At 51.5% G+C, this 25,845-nt stretch overlaps 1 protein-coding gene across 1 annotated transcript in view; it reads left to right on the top strand.

The window, feature by feature from the left end:
* Positions 1–25,845, top strand: part of KATNIP (katanin interacting protein) — a 195,188-nt gene that overhangs the window by 113,323 nt on the left and 56,020 nt on the right. Inside the window, exons 11-15 of the mRNA XM_086692622.1 lie at positions 7,798–7,970; positions 9,216–9,281; positions 10,687–10,802; positions 12,168–12,270; positions 16,274–16,489. Coding sequence (XP_086548748.1) covers positions 7,798–7,970; positions 9,216–9,281; positions 10,687–10,802; positions 12,168–12,270; positions 16,274–16,489 — 674 coding nt within the window. The remainder of the gene's footprint in view (positions 1–7,797; positions 7,971–9,215; positions 9,282–10,686; positions 10,803–12,167; positions 12,271–16,273; positions 16,490–25,845) is intronic.

Here is a 25,845-nt window from a genome sequence, read left to right as displayed (position 1 = left end):
GTGTGATTGAATTAGAGGACCCTGACAGCCCTGTACTTAGCATTTCTGTCAGGTACCAGCAGCAGAAAGACCACTCTGCCGAAGTCCAGAGTCTTATAGTTAGTAGTTAGTCCGTGTTCATTATTAATAGCAAGTGACAGAAACCCAAACTGGCTAAAGCAACAAAGGAAAATGTATTGCTCACAGACCTGGAGAGTCCAGGACTATAGATTTGGCGTCAGGCATGGTGGGATCTAGGTGCCCGGATGATATCACCAGGAAGCTGTTTCTTCATCACTTAGCTCCTCTCTCCTCCAGTCCAGCAGGGTCTCAAACTTGGAATGTGCATCAGAATTCTTTGCCAAGCAAATGAAAACACGGATTGTTGGACCCAGCCCCAGCTTCTACTTCGCTGCATCTTGGAGCCTAAGTATTTTGATCCTGTAACAAATTCCGATGATGCTGAGGTTACCGATCCAGGGATCACACTTTGAGAACCACATCTCTAGTCTCAGGCATGGCCCACGGATGGCCCCCAGGGCCTCTAGGCTCTCTTTTTGCTGGCCCAGCAGCCCTAGAGAAAGGAACTCCTCCTTTGCTAATAATTCAGCAGAGCCCAGGAACCAGCTCTCCCCTGAACGGATCTCCAATCTCCGTGGTCACAGGGAAAGGCTGGGCGAGGAGCAGGGTCAGATCCGTCCAAACTCTGTAGCCTGAGAAGAGAGGGGAAGGGCTGGTTCCCCCGAAGAAAACATGGGCGCTGTGATGGTGTTCCCCTTACAGGAAAGACAAAAGCAAACTGCTCTTCATTTCATGTGCAAATTAAGCACCCAGGACATTTTGCTAAAGATGCTCCAGAGGCAGGGCGTGGAGCAAAGGGCTGTTAGGATCCCAGAGGAAGGAGCGGAGTCACGTAGTCAGGGTGGCGCGGGGAGCCCTCATTGCCTTCCTCGGAAACCACGTGCATTCCCGGGGCAGTAACATGATGAGTGTTCGAGTCACAGACAGCACCTGCCCACGGAGAGGCCCGGAGACACTCTCGAGACAGAAGAACACAGGCCTTGACAATCCATGTGTATCAGCTATTTATAGCCGCCCAACAAACTACCCCAAAATGCGGTGGCTGAAACAACAGCCCTTTTTTGCTCAGACGGGCTGGGCGGCTCCAGAGGGAGCTGGTGGCTGCCTGGGCTGGATGGTCTCGGACAGCCAGTCCCTGGCGTGACAGAGCATGGGTGGGGGAGGGGCAGAGAGAGAGAGAGAGAGACACAGAATCCGAAGCAGGTTCCAGGCTCTGAGCTGCCAGCACCGAGCCCCGACGCGGGGCTCGAACTCACGGACCGTGAGATCATGACCTGAGCTGAAGTCGGACCCTTGACCGACTGAGCCACCCGGGCGCCCCCGTGTAAGTGCTTTTTGCAGACTCTGCTTGGTCTTGACTGTCCAGTGGTCTGTTGGCCAAAGAAAGTCACCAAGCTGAGCCCAGCTGGAGAAATAGACTCCACCCCTCGGTGAGTGATGTTGCATCGGGGGGCCAGGGAGGGGAGGAGGTAGTGGACACTGGTCACAGCCTCTTAGGCCACGGGAAGCGTGTGGCTTGGTGAGGCTGTGCTGTCGTCAGCTGCATGGAGGGTTGAGTACTCAGGTGTAGACCATTGTGCCGGGTGTAGCCCCCCTTCCCACCTGCCAGTTGAATTTGAGAGGCGAGTGTGGGCATCTCAGGATGTTATTTTGTTTTATTTTTTTGAATGCTTATTTGCTATTTTTGAGAGAAAGAGAGAGCACAGGGGAGGGACAGAGAGAGAGGGAGACAGAGGATCCAAAGCGGGCTGTGCACTGACAGCAGAGACTGATGTGGGGCTCGAACTCACAAACTGTGAGATCATGACCTGAGCCAAAGTCCAGCGCTTAGCCAACTAAGCCACCCGGTCTCAGGAGTTTAGGGATGAGTGTGGGCATCTCAGGACAAAACAGGATCACACTTTGAGAACCACATCTCTAGTCTCAGGCATGGCCCACAGATGGCCCCCAGGGCCAGCTAAGTCAGCTGGTTACCCTGGACCTTTTGCCACGCAAGTAAGTGCACAGTCTCCAAGCTGATGGTCATGTGACCACAGGGAGTAGGGGTGCCCCGTAGAACCCAGAGGGCTTATAACCCGTCTAAAGGGGGCCCCACTACCCAACTCCAGCATATCATCCCCACATGGGAAAGCCGTCTGGTCATAGGTTCCCAGATCATAGGATTTTTGTTTTAAATGTTTATTTATTTAGAGAGAGAGAGATCGAGAGTGAGTGGGGGAGGGGCAGAGACCGAGGGAGACAGAGAACCCCAAGCAGGCTCTGCAGCTGTCAGTGTAGACCCTGATGTAGGTCTTGAACCCCCAAACCATGAGATCATGACCTGGGCCAAAACCAAGTCGGATGCTTAACTGACAGAACCACCCAGGCACCCTGTGTTCCTATGATTTTTCAAGAAACTCCAGGAATTCTAATTATCAGGTGGATTTCCTCTTTAAAAAAAAAAAGAAAAAGAAAAAAAAAAGCTTAGCATCTATTTCCAATAAAAAAAATAGTAAAAGTCACACAACACACATCTGCAGGTGGTTTTGGCCTGTGGGCTGCTGGCTTATGATCTTTACGATAGACCCTTGTTATTCTCAGATGTAGTATCTGCCCTTCCAGTGGATTCCCAGGTGACCTCAAAGGTCCCACACATGGCGGTAAGGGATAATTTTGCAGAGACTCTGACTTTGCGTTTTTTGGAGTCCCGGCTGGCAGTTGGGAGCAAGTTACCTGGCTCGTGAGTCCACCGGGAGCCCCGCATCCCCCTGTCTTCTTTTGTGACATGTGTTGTATTCATGGTAAATTTCCCATGTTGATATGCTCTTTGTTTCTCTGTAAGAGAGAAAAAAAGGCAAATTTCGGCGAAGGGAAGAGAAAGTGAAGTGACCAGAAGAGGGATGGTTTTCCACCAGAAAAGAGCAGTGTGGGATAAATTAAAATGTGCAATTTGGTTCCTGCTGGTGGCACAAATTTATTGTGTGAATAAATCTGCCATTCTCTAGGTGTGTGATGAAAATAAATCCACCCCCCTGTGGGGTTCAGGCTGGTGCGAAGCTGGCTCACCCAAGTGAGCAATGAGAGCATCAAAACGAGTTAAAAGGTGGTCGCCTCGTGTGTCGTGAGGAAATGCACCGTAAACACAAGCTGGTCAGCAGAAATGGGGTTCAGGAGGACGCCGGCACCGTGTGCAGAGACGTCTCTCGGAAACCACGGGCGGGGAAAGCTCTGGGAACGGAGCTGCAGGGTTGACCTTCACTTGGGAAGAGGGTGATTTCATTTTTCAAAGCGTCTTCTTAGCATAATAGGACTCAGAGGGCACAGGCAGCCGGAGATGATCCTGTTGCCAGGGGAGCATTCCCTCCCCAGTGAAATTCACTTGGGGCAGAAGCGTTTGTGTAGGCAGAACTGGACCCCACTGGAAGAACACGCCGTCCTCGATATCCTTTTCCAAGAAGAGGCGAGCACAGGGGTGCAGCGACCGAGGACAGAAAGTTAAACTCGGGTGCACCGTTCCTCCCCAGCCCCAGACCACTGAGGCACGAGAGGACGGGCCACCTGCGCACGTAAAGACAGTAACAAGGCAGGGGCACCACACAGCTCCTTGTAGACCGACTTTCTAAGCGCTCCGCGCAGGAAATGGAGAAGGAGCTTTTGTTCTGCTGGTCTTGGTGCTGCCTGAGCCTTCCACCAACGTGGGGGTTCGCACCCCCACTGTTAGAGCCTGGGCACACTTGTCTCTTATTTATAGACCTTGGTCCCTTATTTATAGAATCCTCTAGAGCATCTGAAGGGGCCTTAAATTTTTTAGCTCTGCTGCACTGCAGCTGATGGAGGAAACGGCATTGCTTTGGTGCTATTCGCAAATACCGAGACCGACAAGCTCTGGGGTCGAAACGACTTTCCATACGTTCCTTTGACAAAAATCATCGTGCCAGTCACCCGGCTTGTAGCTTGAGGCCTGTTGGGCTGACATGGCCTCGGGGCTGCATGAGAACCCAACCCCCAAGCCCAGCCCACCTCAGGGCCTTGGCACCTGCTGTTCCCTGGCCAGGAGCAACCCCCCCCACCCTCCGCCATAGGGGTATTCACAGGGCTCACTGCCCTTAGGTCTCCGCTCAGATGTGGCCTTCCCTCACCAAGTGCCTCAAATAGTGTCCACTCCCTCTATCCTCTCCAGCCTTTACCCTGCCACTTGTCCCCCACCTGCCGGTAGGTCGCGGTGCACCTGCGTGATCCGTGTCTGTCCCTGCCCCACGACTGTGGGCTCTGAGGCAGGGCTGTGCTGTTCTACCAGAGCAGCGTGTCATTCCACAGCCTAGCGAAGGTCGAGAGCCTGCGTCATTCATGCGTTTGCCTTGCGGGAACCCATTTCCGCTTCAGCCACCCTTGGGGCGACCGTGTGGATTTTTCAGTTCTAGCTTCGGTGTAGCTCAAGACCGAGTCCCCTCCCCCCAGCTGCTTCCAGGACCTGAGCCCCGTGAGGCCCCCTGCGTCCCCCCCAAGGGGGCATTTCCACACCCCCATCAAGGATCCCCACCCCCATCAGCATCTTAAGCCCTAGCTGCTACCAGCCCTTGCGTTCTTTCTGCTCTGTGTTTGGGTCGCTGGGAAGAAGGGCAACCAGGGGAGACCATAAAGCAGCCTCGACTGGGGTGAGCAGAATCCCGGGTCACTTATCCAGCAGCCCCTTACCTTCCTGTCCTGAGGAGCGGCATCGGGGCAATGATGAGGGGACAGTACACCAAAGTCAGAAAATGACCCACTTGCTGTTTATAGCCCAGACCGGCCATCTGCAGCCATGCGAGGTTCCTTTGGGTGCTCTTGACCCTCGTGGGAGAGCAGCTTGGACTTGTCATGGCCTTGGGGTAGGCCAGCCCCTTGGGTTCTGTTGGCCTTCATAAGGTTTCTTAAAAACCAGGCTATGTCATGAACAGGTAAAATTCAGGGGATTTCACATAGATTTCTGATTCTAGCTTTTCTTCGGGGGAAAAAAAGGCGACGCTAAGCGTGTAGACCTACATGGGGGCGCCTGGGTGGCTCAGTCGGTCAAGTGTCCAACCTCAGCTCAGGTCACGATCTCACGGTCTGTGGGTTTGAGCCCCACGTCGGGCTCTGTGCTGACAGCTCAGAGCCAGGAGCCTGTTTTGGATTTGGTGTCTCCCTCTCTGACCCTCCCCCGCTCACTCTCTGTTTCTCTCTCTCTCTCTCTCTCAAAAATAAGTAAACATTAATTAAAAAATTTAAAAAAAGGAGTGTAGCCCTATATGGCAGGTGCTGGCTGGAGCTGGGCTGTGGCCCCCAGCCCAGGGCATTCAAATTCACAGCCACTCCCTGGGTGCCTGGTGGAAACTGATACTGTTCATGTTGGTTTAGCTTTTCCATAAAAACCCACGGCCTCCCATCAACCCAGTGCCCGGCCGTCCTGGAAGCCAGCCCAGCGGAGCTGCTGGGTTTCCGTGCCTCTCCTCCCGGTGCCATTCTGGATGTCGCTTCCAGAACTCTCCTTCAGACCCCACGTTCTGTAACACAACATAGCAGAAGGGTCACGTGCTCCAAGAGGAACCCCCAGTGCTCCACCCGGATGGCTTACCAAGGTCGTAAAGATGGATGGATGCTATTTTATGCATCCCAAGAGGTCGTACCTGTGAATTCCCACTTGGTTATCTTTGACATCACTTAATGATGCGGTCCAGTCGCTGCTGTTGAATTCACATCTGTCTCCAGCACGGTGCGTTCACGCAACCCGACGGCTCCACTCCGATGCCAGAATCACATCTTGGACCCAATCTGTCCGAACTGAGCCCCTGCTCTCTGCTCCCAAACCTGCTCCACCCACAGCCTTCCCAGCTCAACTGTTCCTCTCCCGCAGCCACATCCCTGGGTCCTGTCTTTACTATGTCCGCGGGATCTGAGCAGCCTGTGTCCCGCCTCTGCCACTGCCTGGTCTCCCTGCTGTCACCTCCACCTCCCCTCATTCAGTCTGTCCCCCACTCAGCGCCTAAGTCAGGTCAAGCACTCCCTTGCCCTAGAACCTGCAGTGGCTCCCCATTTCACTCAGAGCAAGGCCCTGAGTGACCTGGCCCTACCACCCCCACTTAGGCCTCCTGAACCCGTTTCCCCGGCTGCACCTTGGTGCTCCAGTAACAAAGCACACACAGGTCTCACCTCACTGGTGCCTGGAGCACAGCACCACCCTCCAGCCCCACTCTGTTCTGCTTTGCCTGTTTTTCCACAGCATTTTCTGACGTCTAACACTCTGTTTTGTTTCTTATTCCCCGGCTTGTTGTCTTACTATACAAGGGCGAGGTTCTTGATCTGTCTGGTCACTGCTGTGTCCCCAGTGCCAAGGACAGAGCCTGACACAGCGGCACTCAATAAATATTTGCCAAGGGGATGAAATTCAATAGGTAGAAGCATCTTTAAGCATTCCAATAGAAACATCTTGAGTTCTGTTTTTAAGTGGAGATTTTGTTTGTTTGTTTAATATTGAAAGAGTCCACATGTAAGTGACTGGGAGGATGTCATGGGGACTCGGTTGTGTCCATTACCTGACCTTGGCAATCATGAATCGGTGGCCAGTGTCATTTCGTCTACATCCCCAGCCACTGCCCAGATGATTAGGAAGCAAGTTCAGGCCATCATCTCATTCCATCTGCAGATAGTTGACTATGTGTTTCTTTTTATGCTCCATAGTACTGTTAGGTGGGTATCCCAGAATTTATTTCACCTGGCCAGTCTCACGGGGTGCTGTTAGCATATGTCTCTTTACACTGTGTGAGGCTGATTGTCCTTTCCTTGGAACTTCTGGAATCGACCCCAGCTCCGCAATACTTTTCTCTTCAACTAAGATGTACATTCTTTGCAATTCTTGTTACCCGTGGAAAAACAAGACAGAATAAAGCAAAACACTCCAAAATGCCCGTCTGTCTCCATGATAGCATATGTTCTCGCTTACAGGTACTTTGTGCGAGGGTTAATTTTTTTTTTTTTACAACTTTTACTTAGGTGCGATTTCACTCTTCAAGTTGCAAGGATGTACAAACGACACTCCATATATCCTCCAACCCGACTCACTGGTTGTTAACATTTTGTCCCAGTTAATTGACTGATTGATTGGTTGATTTGATTTTTTTTTTTTTTTTTCTCTTAGTAAGCTCTAGGCCCGTCGTGGGGCTTGGATTCACGACTAGTGACTCAAGAGTTGCAGGCTCTTCCTACCGAGCCAGCCAGGCACCCCTTGTCCTCGTTGATTTATATTTGTACTTTCTGTGCACGTGTGTGTGTGTGTGTGTGTGTGTGTGCTTTTTAACCATCTGAGATTGCCCCTTTTACCCCTGAACACCGCACCGTGTAGCTCCTAAGACTAGGGGCATTCATTCATTTTACATGACCACAGTTACACTTAGGGAATTCTGAATATTTAGCATTAATATAATACCGTTATCTAAACCGCAAACTGTACTGGGATTTCTCCCCTTGCTGCCATAATGTCCTTTATGGCAGTGTTTTCCCACCCGGGATCCAGTGCCAGGATCGCCACTGCCTTCTGTTGCCATGTCTGCCCAGTCTCCTTTAATTTGGAACAGCTCTCCAGGCTTTCTTTGTCTTTCGTGACCTTGACATTCTTGGAGAGTACAGGCCAGTTGTTTTATAGAGTGCTTCTCAATTTGGGTCTAATAGATTTTTGAGCTGCACTCTGAGAACGCAATAACATAATATATATATAAAGGAGCACCCCCTGTTTTCTGCCTGCAGGACCCGGGAGCCGACGAGAGAGACCCCTATCAGCAACCCGGAAACCCGTGCGCGAGGCTGAGGACCGAGAGGAAGATGCCTCGGCTGTGCTCAGGGCCATCCAGGTGGAGAACGAAGCCCTGCAGAGGGCGCTCCTCAGCAGAAAAGGGGAGGCCCCCAGCAGCCCGCTGCAGGTGCGTTCTGGGGCGCAGGGGAAGGACGACACAGGAGGCTACTCAGGGACCCCGTGGTGTCTGAGCAGCATTTGCAAAGAGCCCGCGGTGAGGAGAGAGACGTTGTGGGCGTCCCTGACCTCAGACTAGCTGCTCGTCCGCTGCTGGATGCGCAGTCGCTCACTGACCTACCCAAGTGCCCATTTCGTCACCTTCCTTCCATTCTTTGTTTATTTCCGAAGGCCAAAGGTGAATGCCTGTTTGCCTCTGATCCTTGCCGACCTCCCGGCGAGCCCTGGAAGCCTCAGCCCAGGGTTGCAAACTGGTGGCTGAGGGAAAGAATAGAGTAGACAAGAGCCCCGGCTTCTCCGGAAAGACCTCATTCCCCAGAGAGTGAGCCTCTCGGGCCTCCGCCGCCCTCAGCACCTCCTGTTGTCCTGCCCCTGACCCACTGCACCTGTTCAGGAGACCTCCATGGCCCTGCAGGGGTTTGGGTTGGTGCCCACTGCCTTCAGCTTTGAGCAGGAAGCAGGAAGCTACATGGTGGGGCGGAGTAGGGACCCTTCGGGAGCTGGAGGCTGTGGACGCGCCCCCGAGCACACATCCTTTCTCAGAAGCCGAGAAACCGCCTCACCGGCCGAAGCCCTTTATCGTAGCTTGTCCTACTCGTTGCCCCCAGTAGGCCAGAAACAGGCAGGCCTGGTCTCATCGCCCCATTTCCTAGATGTGACTCATGGCACCCAGAGAGCAAGGTGGCTCACTCAGGTCACGTCTTTGGAAGGCGCAGAGGTATGCCTGCCCACAGGCCTGGGGCCCCGTCCACACCACCAGTTTCTCCCCAGGCTCTGTTAGGGGCTGCCCTCTGGGGCGTTCATCGAGCAGCAGCACCCTATTGTCTGTCTTCCTCAAGCTCACTCCTTTGCCTCTGACACCTTTTTTTAAGGTTTATTTATTTACTTTGTGTGTGAGAGAGAGCACGAGCAGAGCAGGGGCAGAGAGGGAGAGAGAGAATCCCAAGCAGGCTCTGCACCGTCAACACAGAGCCCAACGCGGGGCTCGATCTCATGACTGTGAGATCATGACCTGAGCTGAAATCAAGAGTCGGGCTTTCAACCGGCTGAGCCACCCCGGGCCCCCATGCCCCTGACATTTGTGTCTCTAGGATCTCGAGACAGCCCCCGTGCCTCTGTGCCCTCATCTATTAGTGAGGAGGCAACAGCGCCTGGCTTTGTTATGACCTCAGATCGTGTGATTACCTCATTCCAGGACACGGAGGGACCACCAGCAAAATCGTGGACCAGTCTACTGAAGGGGAAGGAAGAGAGCGCTGAGGTTGGTGAAGGCCTGAGCACAGCAAACCCCGGTGCCCACTGTGCCCCACGGCACCCGGTGGCCTCCACAGGGCTTTCCCCACGTGGTCCCAGCAGACACTCACTGTGTTCCCTGGGCAGCTGTCCTGCCCATTTCACAGATGGGGAGACCCGGGCTGGCACAGCTTGCCCGAGGTTACAAGTGGAAGCCGGAATTCACCCAGGCCTGGGGACTCCAGCTCCTTGTTACGTTTTGGTTTCCCGACAAGACAACACAAAAACAGATCTTAGTATCCTGAATAAATAAATAACGTCTGTATCTACTAGGTCACTCAGACCTATCTCAGCCAAGACAGCCCCTGCAAATAGACACAAGGGGGACCCATGAATTATTAATGGGACACCCAGAAACGTCTTTGTTAGATTGTGCACAGGTCTGTGCCCTGTGCTTAGAATACAGAGTGGCTAAATCAGGTCAGATTAGCCCCTGGCCTCGTGGAACTTCCAGAAAACAATCAAGTAAAGCCATAAATAAACAAGGTGCTTTCAGAGAGAGAGGACAGTAAAAGATCATAGATGGTTGCTGCCTCCGAAAGTGTGGTCCAAGGGAGCCCCTGGGAAGGTGCCGTTTGAGCTGAGCCCCGTCTCTTAGGGAATGAGCCGACAACAGGGGACAGCAGTCCAGGTGGAAGCAACAGGAGGCCCTCTGAAGTGGGAATGAGCCCAGCCTGACCCAGGAGCGGGAAGACAGAAGCCTGACTGGTGGGGGAAGAGGGAACACAAGGGGGACACAAGAGGGTAGGGGGTAGAGAGTGAGGCTGGGATAGGAGGAGAGAGCGCCCACGGGAGAGGGCGGTAGGCAGGGCAGGACGCCAGAGCACCATAGTGGTTTTCTTTATGCGTCCCTCCTGCTTGGTCTCTTATTTCCCAGTCATCCTGAGCCATTGCCAGCTGACATTTCTGACCAGTCTGCGGCCCTGCCCGCCGCACGGCCCGGGATTTCTGGATGACCTGACCCACCCCCAACCCACCGAGCTGCCGGCGACTAAACTCACTTGCAGATAGAGAGCAGAGCACGTGTCTAGTTTAGACGACAAATGTAAGAGAAGGAGGATTAAAAATGAAAGGGCCCTAAGGATGTCACTGGAATGCTCCATGGAGTCTGGTTACTTTGTAGCAAACAGAGCAGGGGTATGGTTGAGATGGGGAAAGACTTTGAGAGAAAATGTTTGCCTTAGCTGATTGAAGAGATTGCTTCCTGGGACCTCCCGGACCAGAAGAAACTGACGTGTCTGTCTCTTTGCAAAGATCATGGCCCCGGGTGGAGGTGGGGCGGGGAGGGATCCTGGATCTAATCAGCCCAGGGAAAAGGCTGTTATGCTCATTCCTGTTCCCTCCTCCTGTCTAATAAGCTTCTCCGTCCTCAGCCACTTCCTACCCCTGAGGCGACTGGCAGGACCAGCCCGCAGGAGCCGTGCAGGGCCACGGGGGGAACCACAGTCGTCCGTGAAGCCATTGACAGAATCGGCCTGCTGGGGAGCAGGTAGGTACCGAGCCTGCTTCCAAACACAGCCGAGAGCCCCACAGCAGTGCAGCCATGAGGATCTCGTTAGCTGAGGTTTTGCTTTGCTCCTCCTGTGTTCTTTCAGACCCCGTAAAACTGCCCCCTGGCACTCTAGCCTCCCTCCCCCTCCAGCCCGAAAGCCCAGAACAGACTCGATGTGTTCCCGGCAAACGTGTCTGCGCCTGTTGGATTCGGTCCAGCCCGGTGTAAGACTTCATCCTCCTCAGAGGCCTCCCCAGAAGTACGCCACGCAGCAGGGGGTGCTGGCCTGGGGGGTGGAGGGTGAGCGTGGCCCACAGCCCCGCTGCCCCGGCCGGTGTGTGGGGCTGCACGCGCCGTGGTCTATGCAGAAGGCCCGTGCCTGTCTGAGGGGCAAGGGGGGCTGAAATCCAGCTGGCGTGCTGGGCACTAAGCTGGGGCCCCCGCCGGGGACCGCAGCAGCCCGGAGAGGGACGAGGGCTTTTTCTCCACTGCACGAAAGAGGAATTTCCGGGCCAAGCTGTGCACCCTCCGGGTCTGTGTCCACCGCAGAGGAGTTTCCTTCCCCTGATTTGCAGAAAAACTCTGAACAGGCCATTCCAGCCATCCCTCTAGGAGTCTACAGACCCCAGAGCCTGGAAACCATGGCCGTGCATCACTGTGGCCATAAGTAAGCCCTCGCTGGTTCCCCTTGTGCCCACGGGCTGGTGCCAGAGGCGACCTCACACCCAATGCGGTCCTGTTTATAGGCAGCACACACACACCCCACTGGGAGCCGCATTTTCCACCCTCAAGATCCTTGGTGCTCCGGGGTCTTGCGGCTCCGCAGCCTTAAACCGCACACGCGTGGGGTGCATTTGCAAACCACACTCTGCTGAGTTGGGAACGCCCGCATCCTCAGAAGCAAGAGGTACAAAGTGAGTCTCTAGGCCGGGAGTAGCAAACGTGTGTTTAACAAAGGGCCACACAGCGAATGCCCTAGTGAGTAGGGCTTTTCACTTTTTGTTTGTTTGTTTGTCTTAACAACCCTTCAAAAGGTAAAAACCATGCTGAGCTCTCAGGCTGCGGACTGGATTCCGCCCGCCTGCTGTCCTTTGCCACCCCGCTGCTCCAGCCCCTGCCCAGCCGAGGGAGTCTGCGGGCTGCCTTGCCCCAATTTCCTCTTCTTTGATCACGAATTGTGTGGTTATGATAAAGGGGGGAAACAGCCTGTGTGCGCCTTTGAACCGCGTGCGGGGTGGGTACTCTCTCCTCAAACCGCCGCTTCTTCTGAAATAGAAAAGCCAGTGCGGGGCCCTGACGGGCACGCTCTCTGTTGCATACCATCTGTTACCACCCGTTTGCTGAAACCAAATCACATTTCAGACAACAGCAAAGGCTTCTGAAAGTCCTCCAGGCCATCGAAAGCGACTCTGTCCGCCTCAGCAGGGCTGTTTCACCGACAGAGGAGCCAGTGCCGGATCCAGAGGTGAGATGCTCGGCTTCTGGGGGTTTCCAGATGCATCCAGCATCTCGCGCGAAAGGTCAGGGAGGAAGGGCCCCTCGGGGTAATTATCTCTCTGCAGGGCAGGCGGGGGGGGGGGGGGGGGATGGCTGCCACAGTGGTAAACTTCACCTCTCTCTGCCCGAGTCTCCATCCTCCTCCTGCCCAGCACCCAGATGTACATGTGATGGCACTAAATGCTGCAGCAGAGAGGAGCCTGTCCACACAAAAGGCAAAATATAAAATAGCATGTAAACCCACAGGAAAATGTCCAACATCGCTGGTAATCCAGAAATGCAGATTCAGGGGCGCCTGGGTGGCTCAGTGGGTTAAGCATCTGATTTCAGCTCAGGTCATGATCTCACGGTTCATGAGTTCGAGGCCTGCATCGGGCTCTGTGCTGACAGGTCAGAGCCTGGAGCCTGCTTCGGATTCTGTGTCTCCCTCTCTTTATGCCCCTCTCCTACTGGCGCGCGCTCTCTCTCTCTCTCAAAATAAAATAAACATAAAAAATTTAAAAAGAAATGCAGATTCGAGCAACCTTAATGTCCTATCTGATATCGGAGTTTGCAGATTATTTTTGATGATAGGCTCTGGACTTGCAGGGTTACAGCAGGCTTACTCAGCTGGCAGCAATAGAAACGGGTGGAAGGAACTCTCTTGAAAAGCACAAAGACCGGGTTTAAGAAGAGCCGTAGAAATACTTAATGTCCTCCCAGCCCAGCGATCCCGCTTCCCCACCCCCTCAGGAAATCACTCCACAGCGAGAAAAAGCTATAGGCGCGAAGATGTCTGTTGCAGAATGATTGGAAGTAGGGAAGAATGAGGGGGAAAAAAAAAAAAAAAGAACCAGAAATAACATAAACGTCTCATGATAACGGAGTTAATCGGGAAGGTATGATATATTGGCACAGAGCAGTAGTATCAAAGGAGGGGAATTATCGTTATGGAGGTTACGCAGAATGAAAATGTTAAGGATATAATCAGTTAACTGCAAAAGGTGATGTTTGTCCTCGTTGAGTCCAGCCTCTCTTGTGATTCTTCAGCACAGCGGTCACCCACCCTCCGCTTGGCCGATGAGGACTTAACTCAAAGCCCTCTGAGAGCCACATGTCAAACTCCTGTGACGGCAGAAACCCCCCCCCTCCGCCCCCTGCCCGGGCCTAGACCGGAGTCTGGCTCTGAGTCTGGCACCATGATCTAGACGGCATGTGACCTGAGGCCAGCTTCTTAAGCTCTCTGATCCTGCGTGGGGTGTCGCTGTCACACGGGGTAAATAGTCCACAGCCATGGGCTGCTGTGAGGACAAAACGTTTTGTGAGGGTGGGCACCTCAGTGCCTGGCACAAGGCGAGGAGGATCTGGCAAATACCAGCTGAAAGTCTGACGTCTAGAAAAATCTAGAGGAGTCAAAGCTTTGCCCCCCACCCCCACCCCTGCCGCCCACACGGAACAGTGGCTTTCTCAGCCATGAAGATCCTAAGTGTGATAAAGCTTCAGCCACATTAAAAAGAGCCTGGGTTGATCAAGTCTTTTTATAGGAAACAGAAAACCCAGGGCAAACGGACTTCTACAACGAAGCGAAGGAAATGAGAGACTGTTGTAACAAACGCCACAGTGGGGACCAGTTGGGGCTCAACCCAGCAGCTCGTGCTGTGTCTCCACAATGCCAGCCGCTTCCTCGAGCTCCGTCCCCACCTCAGCACCCAGGCCCGGCTCTGCTGTCTCCCTGGGACCCCTCAAAAGCTAGAGTGGTTACCGCCCCTTGTCCTCATCGCCTCGGGCCCTACAGTCAGGAGCCAAGAGCATTTCTTCCACGCACAGAACTGAGATTGGGTCACGTACCCATCACAGAGCTACCCCCCCCACCCCCACCCCTCGGTGGCTCAGGGGACAGGCCACGCTGTTTCATTGGAGCAGTCGGGCTCCTCCTTGGGCTGAGAAGGGGTCCTTCCCCCTCTGGGACCATCGTCGTGGCTGAGAAGAGACACGAGAGAGGAGGGCAGGGAGTGCGGAGACCCGGAGCGGCCCAACCCGCATTTACCTTAGACCCCCACGAGGGATCCTAAATCGAGCGAGTCAGGAGCAGGGGGGCCATCGACTCGAGACACTGGCAGGTTGTGACGCGTCCTCAGTCAGTAGACCCTCCGGCTGCTTCATTTAGAAGCCCCGCTGCAGGACGTCGCACGTTTTAGATTGCACGGGCTGTGGGATCCGCCGGCCCCTCTGCGAGGCAGCTCGCCTCCCATCTGGACCTCCCCCTGCTGCCGGCAGCCAAGGTGAACCTCCCTTCATGCCTCCCGCCGCTCACCTGGCGGAGCAGCTCATTAGCCTCCTCACCCTCCCCCCGCCGCCCCACTTGAGCGAGGCCGGCTTCGGTTCATCACTGTCCTTCGAGTCTGGGACTCGGGCCCAGGGCGGCAGAGGGCCTTGGCCAGGGCCCCATCCGGCTCTGCCCAGAGCAGGCGGTGCCTGCGGGGTCTGCTGGTAAGAGCGGGCCCTGTGTTCCCTCTGGGAGCTGGGAGCTGACCTCCCTCCCTCCCCGTCCCCATCCCCGTTGCGTGGCCATCAAGGCTCGTCCAAACACACGCTGAGGGCGATGGCACGTCTCGCTGGCTATTAATTAAAAAAGTAAGTAGGGAACAGTTGCTGTTCATTTGCTCAACTCCCTGCTCACAGAACCATTGCAGATTACCAGTGCTAATTAACAGAGGGCATGTGCACGCAGGGAATGCCCCATTTTATGAGGGACTGATCCGTGGCGACCAGCACTGCAGTCGGGGCCCGAAGGGGCCTCGGGAAGCCATTCCGCAGCGTGGCTGTTTATTGATGGCATTCACGCGGCCTCGGACTGGAAAGCCAGCCCACGAAGGAGGCGGCGCTAAAATCAGTGAAGGGAAAACATGGGAGGAAGTGGACACTCAGGGAGCACACACGGGGGGCCAGGACCCATGACAGGGACTTCCCCCAGTATCCGTATCTCACTTAGTCTCCGTGACGGGATTGTCAGAGAGATGGTGTCATCTGAATTCATTTGCTAGGGTAGCCACACCTCAGACGGGGTGGTGGCCTAAACAGCAGAGATGTATTTCTCTCAAGTTCTGCAGGCTGAAGTCCAAGGTCAAGGTGTGGGCAGGTTTGATGGCTCCTGAGGCCTCTTCTCCTGCCTTGCTGATGGCCGTCCTCTGGCTGTGTCTCAACACCATCTTTCCTGTGTGCATGAGCATTTCTGGTGTTTCTCCTGGGCAGATTTACGACCCCCCCCCCTTTTTTTTTTTAATTTTTAAAATTTATTTATTTTGAGAGAGAGAAAGAGAGGATGAGTGGGGTAGAGGGAGAGAAAATTCTAAGCAGGCTCCGTGCCATCGTTGCAAAGCCTCACGTGGGGCTCAAACTCACAAACCGTGAGATCTCGTCATGAGCAGACATCAAGAGTCGGATGCTTAACCGACTGAGCCACCCAGGAGCCCCCAGATTTCCCCTTCTTCTAAGGACATGGTTCACATTGGATTTGGGCCCACCCTCACGGCCTCATTTTAACTTAATTACCTCTTTAAAGGTCGTGTCTCCAAATATAGGAACATGCTCAGGTACTGGGGTTAGGGCTTTCGCATCTGAATTTGGGGAGGTGGGGGACACAATTTAGCCCATAACACCTTCCCCAACTCAGCCGATAGGCCATGAACACTTGGTAATGAGGAAGAGAAGAGCACGTTCAGCCACAATGTGATGCCTTTTAAACATTTTTTTTGTTACTTGCAAACTCTTATGGAAAATACCAACTGTTCACAGTAACTGTTTCAAATGCTTTTCAAATATGAGCTCATTTAATCTTTGTAATAACTATATGTAATGGGTGCTGTTCTTATCCTCATTGTATGGATGGGGAAACTGAGGCACTGAGTGGCTAAATAACTTGTTGTGTAGTGGTGAGCTGAATCCAGCCTGTCGTGTTTTGACCTGTTAGCGTTATTTTTATGTCTGTTAAGGACAAACTGAGAACAAGAGGCGGAGAGATCGAAGATGCCGTCTACGTGACCATGGAAATCCTGTCCAACTGGGGCCATACGTCCTGGGTGGGTCTCACGGAAGTTGAGTTCTTTGACCGGAACAACACAAAGCTTTATGTGTCGCCCCATGACGTGGATATCCGGAACACGGACACGCCCGGGGACCTGGGCCACCTGGTCAATAGGAACTTAGCTGTAAGTGGAGGCGGTGCTTGAAACTACAGTGAGCCTTGGCCTTGTGTTTTGATGCATTTTCTCTGCCCACTATAAGTCTGTGATGCAGGTGGGGGGGGGGTACAGGTATGGGGAGGGGAAGAAGATAGTTGTCCATCATCATTCATTCAGGCAAAGTGGAAGGAGCCTGAGGGAAAGGTGTGGGTGAGGGCCCCCGAGCCGTTCCCCAGCTCATTCCCAGGTCCCTGGGCTTGTTCTTGGGAGAATAGGGCACAAAGAGGAGCCAAGTCACCTCCTTCTATCCACCCTGCAGTTTGCCACAGTCACCACCAAATATGGAACCTTGGGGGTCATTGAGGTCAATGCCTTTATCAATGAAGAAACAGAGGCTTGGAGAAGAATATTGACTTGGTCAAGGTCACACCTCCAGAAGGTAGTGGGGCCACGTTCACATCCTGCAGCCTGGCCCAGGGCCCATGTCCACAGCATCCCCCCACCCCCCACCCCAGTCCTGCTTCCCAACAAACATCAAGTACACACCCAACACACATCACACGTTCCTGTCCTTTATTTCATTTTATTTTGGGGGGGAGAGAGAGTGTGCACATGCATGAGCAGGGGAGGGGCAGAGGGAGAGAGAGACAGAGAGAGAGAGAGACAGAATCTTAAGCAGGCTCCATGTTGAGCAAGGAACCCAACATGGGGCTCGATCCTACAACCCTAGGATCATGACCTGAGCCAAAATCAGGGGTCAGATGCTCAAATGACTGAGCCACCCAGGTGCCCTGAATGTTCCTGCCCTTTAAATATCTAATAGTCAAAAAAGGAAAGAAGGAGGGAGGGAAGAAGGGGAGGAAGGAAGGAAGGAGGGAAGGAAGGAAGGGAGAGGAGAGGAGAGAGGAAGGAAGGAAGGAAGGAGGGAGGGAGGGAGGGAGGGAAGGAAGGAAGGGAAGGCGAGCACTGGCATTTTCTCCTCTTTCCACTTGCAAATTGGACACAGAGACTGGGAGCTAAGCTGAGGTAGGCCGCCCAGCAGCATGTCTTTACTACGCGGTGCTTCGCCCCCGGGGGGGGGGGGGGGGGGCCTGAGAACCTGGGGACAGACTTTGCCTCTGGGCCATAGAACCAGGTGGGCAAGGCACAGAGGCGATAGGAGGACTTCCTTTGGGGCCTTGTTGGCACCTTGTAAATCTCCCGCCAAGCACCTGTATTATCCATTCCAAAGAACAATTATACATTTTTTAAAATGTATTGAAAATGAAATCAGCTCCCACATGTTCGGTTCTTACCTAGTGCCAGGCACGGGCTATCATCCATATAACCTTATTTAAACCCAGCAGTACACAGGCTCAAGAAGCAGAAAGGCCCGTGTTCGAAGCTTACCGTTTACAGCCTCATGAGCACAGGCAACTCACCTGACCTCTGCTTTAGCTTCCTCATCTGTAAAATGGGCGTAATAATGCAACTTGCCTTGCTACGATGTTGTGGGGATCGAACATAACTATAAAAAGCTCAGCACCGTGGCTGGCTCTTCCTAAGGGCTCCAAAACACCAGCTCTTGTTATATTTGTTGTTTTATTGGTAATAATATTAATACCACTAAGAAGAGATATCATTCCCATTTAAAGAAGAGGAAGTAAGACAAGGGAGCTTGGGAATCCTCCGTTCTAGAGACCCGCATTCTGGTTTTGACTTCAGCAACTTACCTGCCTTCTCAGAGAATCAGTTTCTCGGCCCCCCCCCCGCCCCCCTGCCCGCGCACCCCCCGCCCCCCGTAAAATCGAACTGGAGGGCACGGATAACCCATACGATTCTCACTTGTCTGCAAAAGAAACTGGAGTCTGGCTCACTTTAGCAAATTTCTAACAAAGGAATTTGTTGCAAGCCTTTGGGTAGCTGGGAAGACTCGCTGTCACCCAGGCCAGAGGACCCCGTGGTCATGTTGGGATTCTAGGCAGCATCCAGGATGTGCACCAAGGGTGTGGTCTTTTTTGGGGGCGGCGGGGGGCAGTGTGCATTAGTTGGTTTGTCATCCTGTCGCCCTGCTGTGGATAACACGGTCGCAGGAGAGGAAGGCTGATGGGTGACCCTGGCTAGGAAAGTGGCCACCGTGATGCCAGTTACCTCGAGATGCCACAGCGGGGCAGGGAGAAACTCTCCCTGGAGGAGATTCAGGGTTGTTACTGAAGGGAAGGCAGGATAGATGCTAGGTCTCTGAGAGACACTACCTGTCCATGGGGTTGGACTGGGTGGTGACCGCCCTCTAAGATCGGCAGCTCCGTGACCTTGAAAGAAACAGGTCCCATAGGTCACAGCCACTGGGATGCTCTGGCCTTGGGTTTTCCTGCTCTGCTTCCTGCTTCGAGTCTGTAGGCACCCCTCTCCCGTCTCCCTTGTGCACAGAGCAGCAGCACTTTGGAAGCCTGCTGCACAGAACAGGGCATCCTGGGGCAGTAAAAACATCATTGGATTTGGTGGGGGCCAGTTTTTTTTTTTTAAGTTTATTTGTTTATTTTGAGAGAGACAGAGACAGTGCCAGGTGGGGAGGGGCAGAGAGAGAAGACAGAGAGAGAGAGAATCCCAAGCAGGCTCCTCACTGCCAGCCCAGAGCCCGATGTGGGGCTCAAACCCACGAAGCCCTGAGATCATAACCTGAGCCGAAACCAAGAATGAGATGCTTAACCGACTGAGCCCCCCCAGCGCCCCTGATGGCCGCCAGTTTCTATAATTACTGTTCCTTTTCCTCCGCTTAGCAGAGGCTGGTGAGCTTTGCCATGTGACGGCAGGGACAAGCCCAGCCCATGGTTTTGGTGGGCTTGGGGTTTTCAATTTTTGACCCTGAGGTTGGGACATGAGGCAGCCATCTCTTCCTGGGCTACTGGGTCTCCAGGCCCAGCTGTGGGCAGGCTGAATTCCCTCTGCCGTCCTGGCATGGGGTCTCCCCAACGGTCCTCCTACGTACGAGGTCCGGGACTACCAACACACGCAGCCTCTCTGGATCACCCGGTTTCGCAGGGGTTTAGCCCCACAGCGTGCTAGCCGGGGTCCTCAGGCATCCCTCGTGCGATGCTCACATGAACCTGGGGCTGCTCTCCACATTTGATTAAATGAGAAACCAAGTCTCGGGGAGGACTAGGGACCTGCCCCGGGCCATACTGCCACGGAGTCAGGGAGCTCGGCTGAAATCTGACCAGCAGGTAACTGAGAGTGGAGTCTGGGTTCAGAAGAGAAGTTGCTTCAGTGGAAGAGAGCTGGGGGCTGCCAGAACATATGGGGGTGCCCCACGCTCAGTGCAGGCCCGGCTCCCCTCTGTGCCCACGCCATCTCTCTTATTGGCTTCGCCCAGGCCCGTGGCTTCAAGATGATTCTAGATGGATATGCCAGGGCCTGCCTGCCTCTCTGAGTTCCTGATTTAAATGCCAACTTCCTGCTTGGCGTCTCTTGTCGGGCACCTACTGGACATCCCAGACTTCAGTGATCTGAAACCTAACTTTTCATTCCCCTGCACTACCCACGTCTGTCCCGCCTACAAGATTCCTGTGCTCAGTAAATGGCATTGCTGTCTGCTTTGCTGCTAAGGCCACCTCTTAACCTCTTAGGAGCGTTCCTTGACTGCCCCGACCCCTTCCTGCCACCTTCCAGGACACCAGAAAGTCCTGTTGATTCCTCCTGCAATACAGAGCCCGGGTCTGTCGCCTTCACCCCCTGCCCACTGTTAAATGGCCTCCTGTCTCCTCGTCTTCTCTTCTGGCCCCATCTGCTCCATTTTCTACTCTGTAACCAAAGTGATCTTTTACAAATGTCAGCTCGCACCCCTCCCCTGCTTAAAACCCCAGCCATGACTTCCCAGTATACTTAGAAGTGAAATCTCATGCCTCCCGTGGCCTGGGAGGCTGTCTGTGAACAGGCCTTCGGCTCCCTCTACTGCCTCGGGCCCCGGGGCTCCAGCAGCCAGAGGCTGCCTTCTGCTCTTCTGACGCTTGAAGCTCATGGCGCCTCTGGTCTCTGCCCAGAGCTTCCCTCCTCCAGAGTGTCGTGTGGCTACCTCCTCTCTCTTCATTTGAATTTCAGCCCAAATACCACTTTCTCAGCAAGCCCTTCCCTGACTCCTGCGTGGAGGAGTCTTTTCTCATGCCACCCCAGTCTTCCCCACCTGTCTCTATCACATCCTGTTCCTTCATTTTCTTCAGGGCGCTTCTCACATCAAGAAATGGTCTTGTTCACTCATTTATTATCTGTCTTCCCCTCTCCCCACACTTAGCTATACATTCTTGTCCTCACCATACTACATCCCCAGCACATAAATGTTCACAATACATTTTTTTGTACTTTTTGTTTGGAAATAATCGTAGAATCGCAGGAAATTGTGAACAAAACAAAACAAAACAAAAACCTTGTGCAGAGAAGAGACAAATAATAAAGGGAAACCAGTGAAGCCAAAAGTTGGTTTTTTGAAAGGATCGGCAAAGTTAACAAAACTTTAGCTAGATCAGCAAGGAAAAAGGAGAAAGGATTCAAATAACTAAAATCAGGAATGAAAGAAGGGACATTAGTCGACCTGACAGGGAAAAAAAGATGGTTAGGGAATATTCTGGACAATCTTATGCCAGCAAATAAAGATATCCCGGATGAAATGGACATCGTCCTAGAAAGACACAAATCACCAAGACTGAGTGAAGAGGAAATAGACCATCTGTCTAGACCTATAGCAAGTACAGAGATTGAATTAATAATAAAAAAAACTTCCAACAAAGAAAAACCAAGGACCAGATGGCTTCACTGGTGAGTCATACCAAATATTTGAAGAATTAACACCAATCCTTCACAACCTCTTCTAAAATGAAGAAGAGGGAAGACTTCCAAACTCATTTTATGAGACCAGTCTTACCCTGATCACAAAACCAAAGACATCCCAAGAAAAGAAAACTATAGACCAACAGCCCTTATGAATATAACATAAAGATCCTCAACAAAACATTAGCAAGCCAAGTCTCCCAGTTCATAGAAAGATTTATACGTTGAAACCTAGTGGACTTGCATGGGAAACCTAGTGGGAATGCATGGTTTGTTGTTCAATATATGAGAACGGATCAATATAATACAACATGTTGATAGGATAGAGGAGAAAAAGTCATGTAACATTCTTAATAGATACAGAAGGAGCATTTGACAAAATTCAACACCCTTTCATGATAAAAACCACAAACAAGCCAAGAAGAGAAGGAAACATTCTCAACCTGATAAGGGCATCTGTAAAAACCCACAGCTCGCATCATGCTGGTAAAAGACTGAAAGCTTTTGCACTAAGATCAGGAACAAGACAGGGATGTCTGCTTCCACCACTTCTGTTCAACATTGTACTCGAGATTCTTCCCTGGGAAGTTAGGCAAGAAAATGAAATAAAGAGCCCCTGGGTGGCTCAGTCGGTTAAGCATCCGACTTCAGCTCAGGTCATAATCTCATGGTTCCTGAGTTGGAGCCCCACATGGGGCTCCGCTTGGGGTTCTCTCTCTCCGCCTCTCTCTGTGCCCCTCCTCCACGTGTGCTCTCTCTCTCTCAAAATAAACAGATAAAAACTTAAATAAGTAAATAGAAAAATAAGAGGTTGGAAAGGAAGAAGTAAAACTATATTTGTGGATGATATGATCTTACAGATAGAAAACCCTAAAGAATCCACAAAAACTACTGATAAACTAAAATCCTGTTCAGCAAGTTGATAAAAGACTAATATACAAAAAAAAAAAAAAATTGTATTTCTATACCCTAGCAATGAGCAATCTGAAAAAGGAAACTAAGGGAAAAAAATCTGTTTAAAAAAATTTTTTTTTAATGTTTCTTTCTTTCTTTTTTTTTTTTTAATATTTTTTTAACGTTTATTTATTTTTGAGACAGAGAGATAGAGCATAAACGGGGTGGGTCAGAGAGAGAGGGAGACACAGAATCCGAAACAGGCTCCAGGCTCTGAGCTGTCAGCACAGAGCCCGACGCAGGGCTCGAACCCATGAACTGCGAGATCGTGACCTGAGCTGAAGTCGGACGCCCAGCCGACTGAGCCACCCAGGCGCCCCAATGTTTATTTCTTTCAAGAGAGAGAAAGAGCACGCGTGCAAGCAGGGGAAGGGCAGAGGGCGGCGGAGAGAGAGAATCCCAAGCAAGCTCTGAAGTGTCAGTGCAGCGTGCAACGCGGGGCTCAGTCCCACAGATCATGAGATCATAACCTGAGCCAACATCAAGAGTCAGACACTTAACCGACTGAGCCGCCAGGTGCCCTGAAAAAAAAATCTGTTTTAAAATAGCATAAAAAAAAAAAATAAGATACTTAAGAGTAAATTTCACCAAATAAGTGAAAGACTTGTACATTGAAAAGTATGCGATACTGTTGGTGGGAATTGAAGAAGACCCAAATAAATGAAAAGACATTTCATGTTCACAGATTGGAAGACTTAATACTGTTGATGTGGCAACGCTCCCTGAATTATCTGCAGATTCCATGCAATCCTATCAAAATTCCAATTAGCCTTTTTTTTGTGGAAATTGATAAGCTGATCTTAAAATATGTATGGAAGTTCAAGGGACCCAGAATAGCTAAAACTATGTTGGAAAAGAAGGAAGTTGGAAGACTCACTCTTCCAATTTCAAAACGAACCTACAGTAATCAAGACTGTGGTACTGGCATAGAGATAGACATATATATAGATCAATGGAACAGAATTGATAGAGAAATAGACCCATACATCTGCAGTCCACTGATTTTCTTTTCTTTTTTTAATGTTTATTTATTTTTGAGGGAGAGAGAGAGAGCGCGCGCGCGCGAGAGAGTGGAGGAGGGGCGGAAAGAGACAGAGACACAGAATCCAAAACAGGCTCCAGGCTCTGAGCTGTCAGCACAGAGCCCGATGCAGGGCTCGAACTCACAAAGCGTGAGATCATACCTGGGCCAAAGTCGGATGCTTAACCAGCTAAACCGACTAAGCCACCCAGGTGCCTCTACAGGCAACTGATTTTCAACAAAGATGCCAATACTATTGGGTGGAGAAAAAAAGTCATTTTTTTAGCAGATGACATCGGGACAAACTGGATTGCTGATGCAAAAGAACGAAGTTGGGTTCCTACCCTAACATCATCTGCAGAAACTAACTCGGTGGATTAAAGACCTTAGAACTTTTAAAGCTTTAAGGCTGTAAAACTCTTAGAAGAAACACACGTATAAATCTTCCTACCCTTGAGCTTTTCACTGAGGTCTTACATATGGCATGGAAAGCACAAGCAACAAAAGAAGAAAATAGATAAATCAGACTTCATCAAAATTTAAAACACATTTGCTTCAAAGGACATTCATCAAGAAAGTTGAAAAGACGTCTTAGGAAATGGGAGAAAATATTTGCAAATCGTATATCTGATAAGGGTCTATCATCCAGAATATATAAAGAAAAGAAATCTGAAACTCAACAACAAAATGACAAGCAACCGCATGAAAATATGACCAAAGCACTCAGAATAGACTTTCCTCCAAAGAAGACATACACGGCCCAGAAGCACAGGAAAGATGCTATCAACATCATTAGTCATTAGGGAAATGCAAATCAAAACCCCAAAGACGTATCATTTCACACCCACCAGGTTGTTACAGTTTTTGAAAAGAAAAAATAATAAAGCATTGGCAATTCATGTGGAAAAACCATGCCTCGCTGGCGGGAATACAAAAGTAAAATGGTGCGGCCGTGGTGAAAAATAGTTTGGCTGTTTCTCCAAAAGTTAAGTGTGGAGTTAGCCTATGACCCAGCAGTTCCACTCCTAGGTGCAGACCCAAGGGAATGGAAAATGTGTTCCCACAAAAACTTACACACAAATGTTCATGGCAGTATCATTCATGATAGCCACAAGGTGGAAACAACTCAAATGTTTATCCACAGATGAATGGATAAAGAAAATGTGGTACGTCCATACAATGGAATATTACTCAGCTGTAAAAAGGAACAAAGCACCGATTGTTACCGCAACAAGGATGAACCTTCGAAAACATTATGGGATGTGGAAGAACACAGACCCGGCAGGCCACACATTGGGGATGGAGTTCTTTTTTAGGGTGATGAAATATGCTGGAAAAAGATAGTGGTGATGGTGACACAACCTTGAAATATACTAAATAAAACAAAACCCGCTGAATTGCATACTTGAAGGTGGTGACTTTATATATATGTGAAGTATATCTCCATTTTTTAAAAAAAAGTATGGAGAGGTCCCTTGTGCCCTTGCCCACCAGCGTCCCCCAGTGCTAACATCCTGTATAACTGTAGTACATTATCAAACCCAGGAAATTGACATTTCCTGACATAGTTTCAGGTGCACACCTTTGTACACACATTCGTGTGCGTGTGCGTATGAGTCCTATGCAATGTTATCACTCGTGTAGATTCATGTAACCACCACCCCATCAAAATACACAAACACAAAATACAACAGTTCCATCACCAGAGAGGGATTCCCCCTCGCAACCCTTTACAGCCATAACCCCCACACACCCATCCCTAACGTTGGCAACCACAGATCTGTTTTCGCTTCAAGAGTGCTATATAAAAGGAATCATCTTGTATGTAATCTTTTTGAGACTGGCTTTTTCCACTCAGTATAATGCCTTTGACATCCATCCAAACTGTGTGTGTCCATAGCTTGTTCCTTTTGATTATGATAATTTATTAAATTGGGGCTACTTCTGAGGGCAGTCCAGCATATCCCTGAAGGGGGTAGATCTGTATTAGGTTAATTCTGGAAGAGGGAGGCACCTTAATTAGGAATGAGAAAGGGACCTCCTGTCTCCCCTGACTGTCCATTCTAAAAATGCCCTTCCATTGGCCATTAAGAATTCACTCTTATTTTCTTTGTCGAATTTATCCATGCCTGGTTGGGTTGTTGTTTTTTTTTTTTTCCTGGCAGTATAACTTGTTTGCTTCCCCGACCAGTGCAGAGCTGGGACCTGGTGGGCCAGGCTCCGCCACCCACCCCTGACTGTAGTTCGGCACCTGCCCCACAGGAGGGTATTTGTATTGAGCAAATGGGTAACAGACGCTGTGAGAGCCTCCCCGGCCCTCTGGCCCTTCCCACGTCTGTGCGTGCTGGCTGTACTTCCCACTGATAATTCTCTGACGGAGGATTGCTTTTCTGGCCTCCGGGGCCCACTCTGCCTGCTGTGCAGCGGGCCCAAACCGGTGGGGAATGGAGCCCCCAGGAGCAGCCCTCAACCTACGCTGGTGGGCATTGGGGTATGAATACCCCAGCTCCCTTGTCCCGGGGGTGGAGTTGCTCCGGGGCACGTTCTGCTCTGGCTCCCAGATTCCCTGGTGGCACTGAGCTCCAGATGCCACAGGAGCGGGCTCTCT

This window comes from Puma concolor, chromosome E3 (assembly GCF_028749965.1).
Source record: "Puma concolor isolate L17-30 chromosome E3, mPumCon1.1.hap2, whole genome shotgun sequence".
In the NCBI taxonomy this organism is placed as follows: Eukaryota; Metazoa; Chordata; class Mammalia; order Carnivora; family Felidae; genus Puma; species Puma concolor.
This window is presented reverse-complemented; position numbering and strand designations above follow the sequence as displayed.